This window comes from Salvelinus namaycush, chromosome 42, assembly GCF_016432855.1.
Source record: "Salvelinus namaycush isolate Seneca chromosome 42, SaNama_1.0, whole genome shotgun sequence".
Classification (NCBI taxonomy): domain Eukaryota; kingdom Metazoa; phylum Chordata; class Actinopteri; order Salmoniformes; family Salmonidae; genus Salvelinus; species Salvelinus namaycush.
Window position 1 is genome coordinate 13,067,052 of NC_052348.1, and position 15,752 is coordinate 13,082,803.

Below are 15,752 nucleotides of genomic sequence, written 5' to 3' on the forward strand. Positions count from 1 at the left end.
CGCGCCACTTGGCTAGTGTGCATGCTAATTGAAGAGGGAAAGTTGCCGTTCTAAATCCAAACAACGACTGTTCTGGACAAAGGACACCTTGTCCAACATTCTGATGGAAGATCAGCAAAAGTAAGAAACATTTTATGATGCTATTTCATATATCTGTCGTGCATGTGAACTGGTCGTCGGCGCCCAAGTGTTTCTGGCTATTGTGGCTACGCTAATATAACGCTACATTTTGTTTTCGCTGTAAAACACTTAATAAATCGGAAATATTGTCTGGAATCACAAGATGCCTGTCTTTCATTTGCTGTACACTATGTATTTTTCAGAAATGTTTTATGATGAGTAATTAGGTATTTGACGTTGGTGTCTGTAAATATTATGGCTGCTTTCGGTGCAATTTCTGATTGTAGTTGCAATGTAAACTATGATTTATACCTGAAATATGCACATTTTTCTAACAAAACATATGCTATACAATAAATATGTTATCAGACTGTCATCTGATGAAGTTGTTTCTTGGTTAGTGGCTATTTATATCTTTATTTGGTCGAATTTGTGATAGCTACTGATAGAGTAAAAAACTGGTGGAGTAAAAAAAGGTGTCTTTTGCTAACGTGGTTAGCTAATAGATTTACATATTGTGTCTTCCCTGTAAAACATTTTAAAAATCGGACATGTTGGCTGGATTCACAAGATGTGTACCTTTCATATGCTGTATTGGACTTGTTAATGTGTGAAAGTTAAATATTTAAAAAAATATATATTTTGAATTTCGCGCCCTGCACTTTGAGCTGGCTGTTGTCATAAGTGTACCGACGTCGGGCTTGCAGCCAGAAGAAGTTAACCATGCATTTTTCCAGACAATGTCAGGAATAAGCAAGTTCCAGAAAAACTTTCCTCTCGGTGTAAGTTGGTTTTGTGAATGAAGAATTTGTCTTATATATTTATTACAACAAGATCTCTCAAGTAAGCCCACACCTTCCAATCTGAGTTCTGGATAAACTTTGTGATCATTCCCAAAATTAAGATGACTTTTCATAAGTGTAGTTAGACCACTGGGAATGGCTTTGATCACAGAAATAAACTCTCTGAAAGGTATTGGAAACTCTTTCAATGTTATAAATTGTTCATATGTGAGAATATTACCCTTGTTGTCAAAAATATCAAGAACAAAGTCAATATTCCTCTCATGCCAGCTGGGGTAGAACAATGACTTATTCCTTACAGTTATGTCTGAATTATTCCACAAAAGAGCTTTATGAGGGGAAAAATTGTGCAGGAAACATATTTTCCAGGCCAGTAAAGCTTGTTGGTGAAACCTAGCCAATTTAGCAGGTAATCTTTCAGGAATATAATTACATTTCAGTAAAAATTGAAGTCCTCCCAATTTATTAAACACATTATTTGGAATGAAATACCATATTGAATCAGTATCGATCAAAAAAAAATTCAACCAGTTTATCTTGAAAGTGTTATTTATGTCAACAAAATCCAACATTTCTAGACAGCCTTCAGCTCTTTTGTTAGAAAGGACAGATTTTTTTAGTATGTGAGACTTATTTTTCCAGATGAAGTCAAGAAAGGTCTTATTGATCTCTTTACAAGTAGATGGATTTACACATAACGATAATGAGGGGTACACAAAACGAGACAGTCCCTCTGCCTTGGACAGAAGTACTTTCCCAAGTATAGAAAGATCTCTTTGTAGCCAATTATTAAATATATTTTTAGTTCTCTTAATTTTAGGAGAGAAATTCAAATGTTGTCTGACTAAGTGGTTTTTTGACAGATGTATTCCTAAATATTTAACACAGTCCTTTACAGGAATATTTTCAATTTCTTTATCATCAGGGTCAAATAAACATAAGATTTCACATTTAGAAACATTCAGCATTAATCCTGATGCAATAGAAAATGCAGTTATAGCATTAAGGGCATGTGCGACCTGGTCTTTGTCTCTTAAGAAAAGAGTAGTATCATCAGCCAGTTGGGAAATTTTGATTTCTTTGTTAAAAATGGTTAAGCCATACAAATTTGCATCATTCAGAATATCTAGAGACAGAAGTTCCACAACCAAAATAAATAAAAATGGTGAAATTGGGCATCCCTGTCGTACACTTCTGTTGATACTAAATCTTTTGGAAGTATTAAGGTTTAGTAGCACAGAACTATTTATATCTTTGTAAAACATGCGAATTACTTTAATAAAATTTTCACCAAATCCAAAAAGTAAAAGAGAAATTCATGTTCAATTGTGTCAAAGGCTTTACAGAAGTCCAGAAATAGGACAAACGCATCTGAGTCAATTGCATCTGAATAATCTATAAGGTCCAAGACTAAACGAATGTTAGAGCTTATGTGACGGCCCTTCATAAATCCTGTTTGAGTCTCATTTATAATGGTATCTATTCCTTTCTTTAATCTTTTGGCATAAACCAGAGCAATCAATTTGTAATCAACATTTAATAAAGTAATTGGTCTCCAATTGTCAATGAGAGAAGGGTCTTTATCAGGCTTCGGAATCAATGAAATAAGGCCCTGTTTCATAGTGGAGACCATTTCCCCATTTTTAATGCAATCTTGAAACATATTGAAAATCGGGTCTTCTAGCAACTCCCAAAACTGTCTATAGAATTCAACTGACAGGCCATCGGGGCCAGGTGATTTCTCTTTTTTCATTGAATTCAGAGCCTCTCTAATTTCTCCAATTGACACAGGTGAATCGCAAACTGAGTGGAAATCATCCTCAATTACAGGGACATAATTCTGAATGTGGCAAATGTAGCTTTCACAACCATCTTCCTGAAATTGAGAGCTGTAAAGGTTTTCATAAAAGGAATTGACAAATGATGATATTGTAATGGGATCTTTGCATAAAACATTGTTAATTCTTCAGATAGATTATCTTTCTTTAGAAAACTGTCAAGCTTGCTCATCATCTCCTTTTCTCTATGGTTCTTTAATTGCATCAGCTCTTTGGTGCGTTTAATGGCTACCACTCTGACTTTATATTTGAAAAATTCCCATCTACTTCCATGACCCAAGTCTTTTCTTGCAAAAAATATCTTTAGCTAATGATTTGATGTTTTCAATGAGAGCAGTATCTTTAAGAAGTGTATTGTTTAATTTCCAATATCCTCGAGTACCTTTTAATTTTTTAATAGCTTGTAAATTCAGCGAAATCAAGTGATGATCAGAAAAGGGAGCCAACTGATGATCTACATCTATAACAAATTGTAACAAAAAAGGGGAAATTAGGAATAAATCTATTCTAGATTTACGTGACATAGTTTTGTTGGTCCAGGTATAACCCTTAGCATCCGGATTGAAATAACGCCAGGCATCCTCAACACAGAGATCCTTGCATAATGTAGTAATAATGTTACTATTTTGAGGGTTTTGACTCGTTCTAGGAGGAAAACGATCAGCAGATGCATCAGGTGTTTCATTAAAATCTCCTGAAATAATTAGAAAAGCCTCTGAGTATTTGTTGCTTAAATCCTGTACTTTCCTGGTAAATTGGGTAAAAAGGGTTCTAGAATGTCACCTTTAAACTTGTGAATAAGTGTCAAAACACCAGCAGAATGATTTGATCCATGACTGAAATAGGCCATATCTCCCCATTGTGCTTTCCAAAATTTCAAATCACTTTCACCCAAATGAGTTTCCTGAAGGACAAAATCTGCGTTACTGCGTTTACAGTATAAAAATAAAGCTTTCCTTTTTGTAGGATTTCTCAAACCCCTAGCATTCAGACTAACGATATTGAGTGAATTGAAAACGAACTCCTGCATTAAAAAAGAAAGAACACAAATTAGATAACAAGTATTAACGTGAACAATAAAACAAACAGTGAACCTTGAGAGGATTACTCCGACGGAAAACTACGCTCAGCTGAGGTAGCGGTGGTTAACAGAATAACAAATCTATTTACTTCCTTTTCTTGGCAAGTGTTCATCAGTTGTAGTTCAAACGGTACATGTATAATTGGCAGTACATTAACTGTACTCATGGTAGTACTCACAGTTCCAATTTGGTTAATGTCAACAGAGTTACTGTTAGGATTTATGTTTATGCACTATAGGCTGTTAGCATATTGGTTGAAGATGAATATTGTTTTGTTACACACAAACACAAACAATACAGAGGGGGGTGTGTGTGTAGGTGTAAGGACTGACCAACACAGGCCATAAAAGCTGTGGACAGTCTGGAGAGGGGAGGGGTGCATCTCTCTAGACCAACCAGGAGTTTAGAATACTGGACAATACCATATTAGGAACTGTTTCAGTGTAGAATCGACAGACACAAGACGGATCTAATCTACCCAGCAACCAGATGTGGACAAAAGGAACGCAAAGCAAAGGCGGGGCAAAGTCTAAACCGCGCCCAGCCTCTACTGTGATAGGCCAACAGACGCGTTGAAACTACGTCATCACGGTATAAGAACAGCTGTTTACGTACTTCCTGCCAGTTCCCTGTTAACCCTGCGTGGTGATACAGCGAACCCGTATATACGAAAATTGCATTTGCCATTCATTGTTTGCGGTAATTAAACATAATTAAAGAAACTTAGCAGACCTGGCTTTTTATTTATCCTGACACCGGATGTGTTACACGCAGCGTTCACATTACCCAGTAATCATTCTTCCTTCGATAAACGCGTGTGGGCCCTTGAACCCCGCCTTCTTTCCCTCTTGTCGCGCCTTCTGTATAAGCGGCCAGTTTCTCTCTGGCAGCCTGATCCTGCGGTATCAGAGCTTCTTTGATGCGGAGTTTCTTCTCGTCCAGAAACTTGTTCCCCTTGGCCATTTTCCATATGATGTCCCTGTAATGGCGCATAGTTAAGCGCAAGATGATATTGCGAGGGGGTCCATCAGATCTTCGTTTCCCAAGTCGATGTACCACATCAATCACGTCTCTTAGCCTGTCTTTGATGCATGGTGCCACTTTTCCCAGGATATTAATGACTACTTCTCTAATATCCTCTCCCTCTACCTCTTTCACACCTTGGATTTTCAGATTCCACCTGCGAGAGTACCTTTGAAGTTCAGCTACATTCTCACACAGCTCATTATTTTTGGATTGCATTTTGTTAGGGTTGCGTCAATTCAATCTGGCATAAGGACAAGTATGACAATGAGTCACTAATTGTATGCTATGTACTTTTTATTAACTAAGTAATAAATGGCAAATGCAACTTCCGTATATACGGGCTCACTGTAACACCACGCAGGGCATACAGAGAACTGACTTGTTCCTGACAAAGACATTATAATATACTCATGACAGAGATAGTTCCCGCTCCCGAGCCGGCCTGTCAGAGTAGAGACTGGGCGTGGTTTAGACTCACCCAGCCTATCGCCGGCGCTCAGGCTAGTCCTATCCTCTTTGCGCTCTTTGGTGTCCCGGCGCTGTTGCTGTGTAGATTACGCTCCCTTACCCCAGAGACTGAGGTCAGACAGCTCTGCAACATTGTCTGAGCTATTTGCACCTGTATACAAAGCCCACTGTTCTCGCTCAAGGCTAACCACAGCTTCCCAGCACACTTATCTGGGGCTAACTGTTACTTCCAGCACACACGCACAGACACCCAGGCGCCCAGGCCAACAGTTGCTAATATTCAATCACATTGAGTATTCAATCACAATCACATATAGTATTGGGTTGTAGTGCATAATTCAGAACCTCACAATTTTCTTCAGCTCATTCTCTAGGAACGTTATCTTATCCTTGTTCTCGCTCACAATTTTGTGTAGTTGATTGACAGTTTCTGACAAATGATCGATCTTCTTTGATGTTTCTTCTGTAGCCCGCTCTATGAGGGACACTTTGGAGAGCGTGGCGTCTTGTTTAGTAGACAGGGACTGGATTGCAGAGAAAAGTTCAGACATGGAAATGTCTTCTTTTACTTTTTTCACCGGTGGATTTTTACTTGGGGTCTGAGGTAAAGAGGTTGCAAGGATTTCATCCTGGTCAGTTTTGTTCTTTCTCTTGCTTGAGTTCGCGGCTTCTTGTGTATCCATGCTGCTCTGGTTCTCGTTGTGGCTAGCTAGCATGTCAGCCGTCTTCTGCGAGACTTGGATATTTCGTCTACTTTTGTCTTTCTGTCGTGTTCTTCCCATTCAACTTGACAAAAACTAACTCTAAACTTATCCCATGTCCATAAAAAAAGTTATCGTTAGTTTCTTTCAATATTAATAGCCAATATTTGACTGTTAACCACCTAACCCTCAATATTGCTTTGAAGAGCGAGAAAACACTCCCTCTCACAGCGACGCCATCTTGGCCTCCATCCTTATTCTGATTAAGTCAACAACACCTCTAGGCATATCTGACGTCATGTATTTGATATCTTTATGGGAAGGTTAGTTTCCATATTGACATCAGTTCATTGTGTTTGAGGACGGTTCACTGACGGGTTTTCAATGGATAGATTAGATTAGACTAGTTTAACAGTTACAGAGCAGCTACATTATCCTATCAGAACAGCTGCAGTAGCCTATCAGAACAGCTGCAGTAGCCTATCAGAACAGCTACAGTAGCCTATCAGAACAGCTACAGTATTAGAGGCGCAGACCCTTAATTAACGGGCTACACATAATGGCTGACGACAGCCAGGTAAGGTTAATTTTAGCCTACGTTTAACGAGCTTTAGAGTTTTCCTAATTCCATCTTGTTCTAATAGCAAGTCTGACTTAAGTGCAGAAACCTTGGTTGATATTAGAAAATAAGTATGATTGGAAGTTTAGGCAAGTAATTCAATTGGGTAATTGTTGTGGGATGTTAGCATACCATACTGCGCGTGTAGCATTAGTGCCATGGAGGATTGTGCAGGCCGGCAGGTTGCTACAGTTTCCTAGTAGCATGTATGCTTTAGGGATCAGATCTGGATGACTTTTTCACCTGAACTGCTCATTGGCTGTCCATAATGAGCCCAGCAAGCAGGATGTGTAGCTGGGCTCTGCAATAACTAGCTCCCAGAGCAATTACAAATAACTATTCTTGTTTTAATAGCGTCATTAGAACTAGCAACAACATGACAGTCAGTCACCTCAGTAGAAACGCTATGTGTTGGATTCGTCCATGTCTTGCTAAATTACCTAGCTACCATAACAGCTGTGGAGAATTTATACTGCAGTTTTAAGGGATCTCTCTGAAGGTTTTAGATGATACAGTGGTGCTTCGTCCTCTGGATGAAGAATCATACATCTCGGCTTGGCTTCATTGCATTATTATTTGGGAAACGTTGACATGCCATTTGTGTTGACGGATGGATGAAAATAATGTAATTATAGTATCGTTATACATAGGCTAGCAGGAAAATCCGCATGAGATACCCATAGAACTGAGCCCTGCTCCATTTCAGCACCATGCCGCGGTCTCAGGTGCTGCCCAGACTCGAAACATTTCAGCACCATGGCACGGTCCCCTGACGCCTAGAAACGTGTCAGCACTATGCAGCGGACAATAGTGCTGAAATAGTTAAAGCCCCCCAGAACGTCATTGATTTTAAATTATTGTAAGTGCAAGTGGTTATAATTTATTGCATGTCCTAGTTTTGCAGCTTTGCAACCTCAGAATTGTAGCTAATGGATTGCAGCGAGTTACGTGTTTGTGCATGGTGATGAATGAGGATGCTTGATAAACCATAAATTACATGCAACAACGTGCACTTACAAATATTTTCGTTTGGCAGAACTTTGACAAGCTATGATCTGTTTTCTAATGGCATTGACAATTCATATAGACATTAGACTTAGGCCTAATTGTGACATCATGTGTGTATGACATCTTTGAAGAATGCCCTGGCTTCAGCCAATCGGAATCGAGTATTCAACAATGCTTTGGCATAATTCAAGGACGTTCATATTCACTTCAGTTGTCTGCCGATGGTTCACTGACGTTTTTTCAAAGGAAGTATTAGTATTACCTCTAAACAGCCTACAACAATAAGCTACACATCATGTCAGACGACAGCAAGGTATGGTTCATTTAGCCTATTTTGAGTTTAGAGGAGAAATTACTAACAATATAGTAGGTCACTACCACAGCAATAGGTCTCACTGGTTTGATCCATGGACTGAAATCTGACCACTATTGCCGTTTTGTTTGAAATAGGAGAGAATCATTTATTTCATAAAGTCACAACCTTGGACTGATATTGACCTCTCATTTATCCACCAGAACGTGAATTGGGAGGATCATCCGGATGACCAAAATAAAGTTGTGGAGAATATGAAGGAGGAAACAGAGACACATGAGACCAACAAGAACAGGACAGGAGGCAAGGTAAGAAATATGCTGTCCTTTACACATCCTCTGCCTACTTAGGCACAGATCTAGGATTAGTTTACTATCACTAAATCCTAACCTTAAAGCATTAGGAGACACTACACTGACCTTAGATCTGCTATGAGACCTATAATCTGTTGTCATGTAGGCTAAACGTAAGTCCAGTGGCCGTGCCAAGAAGACTTCCGTGGAGGAGGACAGCAGCATTGGTGCAGGTCCGAGATTACTTAATGTTGGGTGCAGGTTGTGTTCAAATTCATCAGCACTGATCTGAGAAGATAGTATCTACACTGCTCAAAAAAATAAAGGGAACACTTAAACAACACAATGTAACTCCAAGTCAATCACACTTCTGTGAAATCAAACTGTCCACTTAGGAAGCAACACTGATTGACAATAAATTTCACATGCTGTTGTGCAAATGGAATAGACAAAAGGTGGAAATTATAGGCAATTAGCAAGACACCCCCAAAAAAGGAGTGATTCTGCAGGTGGTGACCACAGACCACTTCTCAGTTCCTATGCTTCCTGGCTGATGTTTTGGTCACTTTTGAATGCTGGCGGTGCTCTCACTCTAGTGGTAGCATGAGACGGAGTCTACAACCCACACAAGTGGCTCAGGTAGTGCAGTTCATCCAGGAGGGCACATCAATGCGAGCTGTGGCAAAAAGGTTTGCTGTGTCTGTCAGCGTAGTGTCCAGAGCATGGAGGCGCTACCAGGAGACAGGCCAGTACATCAGGAGACGTGGAGGAGGCCGTAGGAGGGCAACAACCCAGCAGCAGGACCGCTACCTCCGCCTTTGTGCAAGGAGGTGCACTGCCAGCGCCCTGCAAAATGACCTCCAGCAGGCCACAAATGTGCATGTGTCTGCTCAAACGGTCAGAAACAGACTCCATGAGGGTGGTATGAGGGCCCGACGTCCACAGGTGGGGGTTGTGCTTACAGCCCAACACCGTGCAGGACGTTTGGCATTTGCCAGAGAACACCAAGATTGGCAAATTCGCCACTGGCGCCCTGTGCTCTTCACAGATGAAAGCAGGTTCACACTGAGCACATGAGCACATGTGACAGACGTGACAGAGTCTGGAGACGCCGTGGAGAACGTTCTGCTGCCTGCAACATCCTCCAGCATGACCGGTTTGGCGATGGGTCAGTCATGGTGTGAGGTGGCATTTCTTTGTGGGGCCGCACAGCCCTCCATGTGCTCGCCAGAGGTAGCCTGACTGCCATTAGGTACCGAGATGAGATCCTCAGACCCCTTGTGAGACCATATGCTGACACATGCACATTTGTGGCCTGCTGGAGGTCATTTTGCAGGGCACTGGCAGTGCACCTCCTTGCACAAAGGCGGAGGTAGCGGTCCTGCTGCTGGGTTGTTGCCCTCCTACGGCCTCCTCCACGTCTCCTGATGTACTGGCCTGTCTCCTGGTAGCGCCTCCATGCTCTGGACACTACGCTGACAGACACAGCAAACCTTTTTGCCACAGCTCGCATTGATGTGCCATCCTGGATGAACTGCACTACCTGAGCCACTTGTGTGGGTTGTAGACTCCGTCTCATGCTACCACTAGAGTGAGAGCACCGCCAGCATTCAAAAGTGACCAAAACATCAGCCAGGAAGCATAGGAACTGAGAAGTGGTCTGTGGTCACCACCTGCAGAATCACTCCTTTTTTGGGGGTGTCTTGCTAATTGCCTATAATTTCCACCTTTTGTCTATTCCATTTGCACAACAGCATGTGAAATTTATTGTCAATCAGTGTTGCTTCCTAAGTGGACAGTTTGATTTCACAGAAGTGTGATTGACTTGGAGTTATATTGTGTTGTTTAAGTGTTCCCTTTATTTTTTTGAGCAGTGTATATAGGTGAAAGCAATATAGTGGAGGCCCGCAGAGAGATGTGCTTTAACCTGTCCAGTGCAATCAAATCACTAAAGGTGAAGGAAATTAGGAATAAAGTTCAGATTCAACTTTAGATTTCTCTTTGCGATTTCCCAGAGTCTTCTCAGACACCCGGGTGTGGTTTCCGGGAAAGGGGATCTATCATTGAGCAGCTGGAGAAGGAGGCTCAGAGGACTCTAATGCCTTCTCTCAAGATTGGGACATGCTGTGCCCCAATCCTCCTCTCTTTCCTGAGGAGTCTAACTGATGAGCAAGTTCCATGTCTTTTTCCAACCTCACATACAACTTATCTGAATTTATAGTCATAGTGCACCTTCTAACCACAAATGGGATTTTAAACACTACACCTAACCCTAACATCACTGTAACCACACCCCTAACTCTTGCTGTAAATCAAGAACAAAATGACTCATGTACTTGCTAATAGCTTAATTAAATACACTTTTATTATCCCTAACATGGCTATCTAGTGACTCCACTAACTCAACACCAGTGTGCAGCTAAAATATGTTTCCTTTCTTTTCTTTTCTCTAGCCAATGGAGAGTGATTCAGCATGGCATGAAAAATAACGTAAGTCTCTCCACATAAGGTTCTGGTCAGAAGTTGTGCACTATAGATATATAGGGAATGGTGTCATGGAATTGGTTGATTGGCAAAAACATTACTCTTTTTGTTGGTCATAGCTGACATTCGAGCAGCTCTCCATGCTGTGTCTGAAGATTGTTAAGGTCGTGACCCAGACAGCCCTCCGCATTCTCCTACCAGCGCTAGCTCGTATCATGGGGGTGAACCTGAGGAGTGGGGCAACCTCCCCAGAATCCCAGTGCTCTCTGACAGGGTCTGAGGATTCCTTAGGCAGTCTGGATGAGAGAGAGAAAAGGCTGCTGATCAGTGAGATGAACTACTGGACTAAGGAGAGGAGGAGGAATGGCAGTGCAGGGTGCCGCCAAAAATCCACTCGCAGAACCTCATCATCATGCTGGTCGCCTAAGAGGTATGTTCACAGCAATATTTGAACTTAAGTATGGGTCAGGTCTTGAAATTATTATCATAAATTATTAACTTGGAATTCATACCTTGTAGTTTTAAGTTCTGGTCAGAAATGTTTCCCCTGAGGGGGTGGGTCCAGGTGCAAGTCATTTTTAACTGGGTAAGCCATAAAGTAATCTATGAATAAATAGATCAGGTACATGCCTTTCAGAATTAGTCATATTCTGATGTCGTATAAACATAAAAATCAGGCAAAAAATGGTGTCAGTTGGCTTTAGGCTTCTAGAACTACGATGGTATGAGAAGTAAACCATCATTGCTCTAATTTGGTTTTCAGGCTCACTAATGACCCAGATAAGATACCAGTTGGTCACATTTGCATGGCATAAGTGGTGATTGTGTGTTTATCTTCAAGGTCCCAGACCTCATTGCAGAGCTTGCCTGCAACTAGAGAGGCTCCCCTCATGGAGGAGCCTCTGAAGGCTCTTTTTGGGGTAACGGAAGAGAGCCTCCTGATATCCCTGGTTGAGGGTCACTCCAACCCCACCTCCTCCAGCTCCTCCGAGTTGAGCTGTGCTATCGTGGGGGAGGTAGTACACCAGCTTAACTCTGGCCTCTCAGTGGCCATTCAGGCCACATCGGGGAGTTGCCCCCCTATGGACAGTCAGGACATAGCAGCAGGCAAGGAGGTCATTCGGGTAGCCTCGGTGCAGATCCTGGCCGAGCTACAGAGCAAAACGTCTGAGCCAGAGTGGGTAGGGTTTATCGAGCCCCTCATGGACCCTGTGACCGATGATGTGCTGGATGCCATTGTCGGCACAATGGACAAAATGGCACAGGACCTGGCCAAGAAGATGACAATCTTGGGGTCTAAATTTCTGACCAATCTTCAATGTGACCTTGATGTTGAGTGTCCATCTGGGAAAGAAGGAACCACTCACTTTCCCAAAGAGACTGGATCCTCTACCAGTGTGGTGGCCAGAAAGCTTCAGACCCTCTCTAGCCCCGACTTTCAGTCTAAAGCCCTCAAGGCGGTGAGCACCATCCTTACAAGGAAAGTCAGCAGCTCTTCTGGCATGGCTCCTTCCTCTAGGCCTTCTAGTGCTGCTCCTAGCTTTACTGAAGCACCCCTGAATACCAGCTCTACAGCCCTGACATCTGTAACCTCCACTGCCACGGTGATTGTTAAGGCATTTGTGGGAGGCATGGAGACGATAGCATCATTTGAAGGCACATGTGAAGCAGTTGATTGGCCAGTTCCTGTAAATGACCACAAAACAGGGTCTTCACAGAAGATAACCTTCTCTCCAGCCCGCACACTCTACGGCCTTATACGAGCAAAGCTGAGGGACCTTTTAACTCTATCCGCTCGAGAAGAAGGTGTGGCTAAGGATGCTTCTCTTCAGGAGTCTTCAGACACCCTGGAAAAGGCAACTGTTTCAACTGTTGAGGTCCAGTTACCCAGCACCAAACTTAGTAGAGTTCCCAGTGAGAGCCAACCAATATCAGCTCTCTGTCTCTCCAATCTGGATACCAGTACTCAAGAAGTTCTTAGCAGTGTTTTTTCCATCTACAAGTCAGAGTTATCAAAAGTGGAGAGTAAATCCTTGGACGTTGTCAGTTCATCTGATGAGTCCCTAGAGGCTTGTTGGTTGGTTGATGGTGTCCTATCAGAGCTTGATGACTATACTATTTCCCAGTCACCCTCACCCAATGAAGACTTGAGTGTGAGTACTCAATGTTCTCAACTGAGCTCAGAAGAGAGTGTCAGAATCACAGTCCTCTACTAGTCTGATTCAGAGCATTAAGAAGCTCTCTAGCAATGACTTTCAGACTCAGGCAGAAGAGGCAGTGAGTAAAGTGCTGATGAGATCCAGTCATTCCTTTATCACACAGATCAGCCATTCTGGTCTTCAGAAAAGTCCGCAGGCTGGCTTATCATCTAGCTCGCCATCAGAGATTGCCTCCATGTCCTCTCAAAATACAGCCTCTGGATTAGTGGAAACCTTTGTCAAAGGAATGGCGACTATTTTCCAGAAAAATGAGTCCACTGGCACTGTGCTACTGGAAAGAAGTGGGAAAGTTTCGCAGTGCTCCCACGGGGGCTCCCAACTGGATGATACTGAATTGAGTGTTAAAATATCAGAGGAGAAGCTTTGGTCAACAGCTAAGACCATCTGCGTCAGTATGAAGAACACACTTAAGGATTTCTTCACAGGGCTGAAGCCATCCGGATCCGAAAGGACAGAAAATGCTTCTTCCAAAGAGACCCTTGGGGAAATCCTGGTTGCTATCCAGAGTGAAATCTCAAACTTAGGGCGAATGAAGAATTCCAGGGAGCTCCTTCAGATCAACGATATGGTAGGAACTATGCTGAAGGAGGTTGAGAAAAGTGAGGATGACAGTGAAGAAGTCTGCCAAGACATCCCTAGAACCTGTTCATCTTTGTCCACTTCTTTAAAGGGTCGTAGTTCCTTGTCCAGCTCTTCAAAGGGTCCTAGGTCAGAGTGTGAGTTAGAGATCAACCTCCCTGGCACTCCCATCCCTGACGAAGTGCCTTTTGATCTGACCTGCCCCATAGTCAGGAGCTCCTGCATCGACATAAGGGACTCTAAAATGCCAGAGATTTCTACAAGTGACCTAAAGACAAAGATGATGGCACACACAGATGAACCCCTGCATCGTAACAGTCCAATGACTGACAGCAGCCGACCACCGAGTGCTAAAGCCTCTTTTCGATCATCCACTCCGTCTTTCACCAGCAAGGGAACCTCTTTGGTACCAAAGGGAGATGGGATTGACATTGAAGAGAAGGAGGTGTGCATCCCCAGCAGCTCTGGCCATCTGAGGGAGCTCTTAATCACCCCGGACATCAGCAGTGCCACTGCATTCCTACTGCAGTACTTGATGGACTCCAGCAAAGATGATGTCATGTGTTTGGTCACCATACTGGTGATACGGTTGCTATCGAAGATCAGACCCTCAGCCCTAGATGGACCCTCCCAACAGGCAGCAGACATGACAGAAACATCTCAGCAACTCATCAGACCAGTCCTGTCTGAGTTCTGTGCTGCATCCAGATTCTCCAGGACACAGCCATATTCCCAGAACCTGCACATCCACAGGGTGTTCAGAGGTGTACATAAAAACCTCATGGAGGAGTTTGGCTCTTATAACACCCTGCAAGCAGCTATTTCCTCCCAGGACCCTGCATTTGACAGAGTCCTGGTAAAGTCCTTGACCCAGCAGCTGGTACAGGGATGCAAGGAGGCATCAAGACCAGCTTCTGCTGCAACAAACCCATCAGACCAGGCTGAGACAGAGAGGGGGGCTGAGCAGAAAGCAAGAAGGAGCTTCCTTTGCTTTTCAATGACCAAACTCAGGATCCACTTCAAGGTATAGCAGGGAGTTAGCTTTTTTTTTTGTTCCAGTTAGGTGCTGATGTTATTGATGTGGCTATGATAAGACACATACATGCGATAAATATGTTTTATTCATCACTAAATTGTTGCCTTGGATTCAGAAGTGTTCCATTTATTTATTTATTTATTCTCTGTACCATTTTCTTTACCTTTCTCCTGTTAGCGTTCCAAGAGAGAAAACAAAAAGGACTGCCATTCAGTCCAGGAACAGACTGAGATTCCCTCTACTGATGGACATTGCATAGGTAAGGATGTTTTAGAGCTCTGCTATAGCTTGTAGTTTTGTTTAGGTGTGTGTTAGAAACATAGAGTATGCCTACCAAACTCATAGCACTGTTATTTTTCAAAATTATTATACTGTATTTCTCTCTCTCTCTCTCTCTCGCTCAATTTCTCTTTCTCTCTTACCCCATCCATTTCTCTTGTGTTTCTAGCTCCAGTTGGAGAGGTTTCTCCCTCCATATCTCAGCCTATCAAAAAACGATCCTTGATTGTCAGGGTCTTTTCAGCAATGATGAAGCCATTCAGGCGCTTCACCAAGAAGAACCTGTAACCTGTTACGCTGCATGAAGAACTACTTTTGTAACAGCAAGACTTTTGACAAGAGGAATTTCTGCATGTTTACCCTTTCAAAGTCTATTTGATCAAATAAATGCAAATTATTTTACAAGAGTTTCAAGTGTTTTGGATGATTGGTAGCACTGAAGCAGCTTTTCTCAGAGAAATGTGCTAGTTCCCCCTTGGTTACACATTTATTGTGCAGTTTTTGAGTTGGCAGGACTTGGGGTGGCAAGTAGCCTTGTGGTTAGAGCGTTGGGCCAGTAACCGAAAGGTTGCTATATCAAATCCCTGAGCTGACAAGGTAAAAATCCGTCATTCTGCCCCTGAACAAGGCAGTTAACCTGCTGTCATTGTAAATACGAATTTGTTCTTAACTGACTTGTCTAGTAAAATATAATAACCAGAGCTTGACTCTAATACAATAGTTGCTGCATAGACCGTCAGATAACCAGATGTTCTCTATTCCTTTAGTTAGATTGATAAGAGCTTATTAGCAGCAAGGGGAAAACACAAAGAGGAGAATTAGCTATCTGCAGCTAGATCAACCCTCTGAGATGTTATCTGTATGTTGAATATATAAGGTCCAGC

At 42.5% G+C, this 15,752-nt stretch overlaps 2 protein-coding genes across 2 annotated transcripts; both read left to right on the forward strand.

The window, feature by feature from the left end:
- The first annotated feature begins 10,295 nt into the window (after window positions 1-10,295).
- Window positions 10,296-12,283, forward strand: LOC120034744. Its single transcript, XM_038981348.1, has 4 exons — window positions 10,296-10,761; window positions 10,875-11,185; window positions 11,597-12,215; window positions 12,275-12,283. The coding sequence occupies exons 1-4, from the start codon at window positions 10,750-10,752 to the stop codon at window positions 12,281-12,283; spliced, it is 951 nt and encodes a 316-aa protein (XP_038837276.1). The 5' UTR covers window positions 10,296-10,749.
- Window positions 12,284-13,865: 1,582 nt separating this feature from the next.
- Window positions 13,866-15,224, forward strand: LOC120035081. The gene is made up of 3 exons (XM_038981850.1): window positions 13,866-14,577; window positions 14,767-14,848; window positions 15,038-15,224. Exons 1-3 carry the CDS (start codon window positions 13,876-13,878, stop codon window positions 15,154-15,156), a joined length of 903 nt encoding a protein of 300 aa, XP_038837778.1. The 5' UTR covers window positions 13,866-13,875; the 3' UTR covers window positions 15,157-15,224.
- Window positions 15,225-15,752: the final 528 nt, after the last annotated feature.

Bases quoted from the DNA above. Each gene is read 5' to 3' on its own strand.
- LOC120034744 (XM_038981348.1), top strand. The intron at 11,186-11,596 runs GTATGTTCACAG...TTTATCTTCAAG, and splicing joins TCATGCTGGTCGCCTAAGAG to GTCCCAGACCTCATTGCAGA.
- LOC120035081 (XM_038981850.1), top strand. From the start codon at position 13,876: ATGACTGACAGCAGCCGACCACCGAGTGCTAAAGCCTCTTTTCGATCA. The intron at 14,578-14,766 runs GTATAGCAGGGA...TTCTCCTGTTAG, and splicing joins AACTCAGGATCCACTTCAAG to CGTTCCAAGAGAGAAAACAA. The intron at 14,849-15,037 runs GTAAGGATGTTT...TTGTGTTTCTAG, and splicing joins TACTGATGGACATTGCATAG to CTCCAGTTGGAGAGGTTTCT.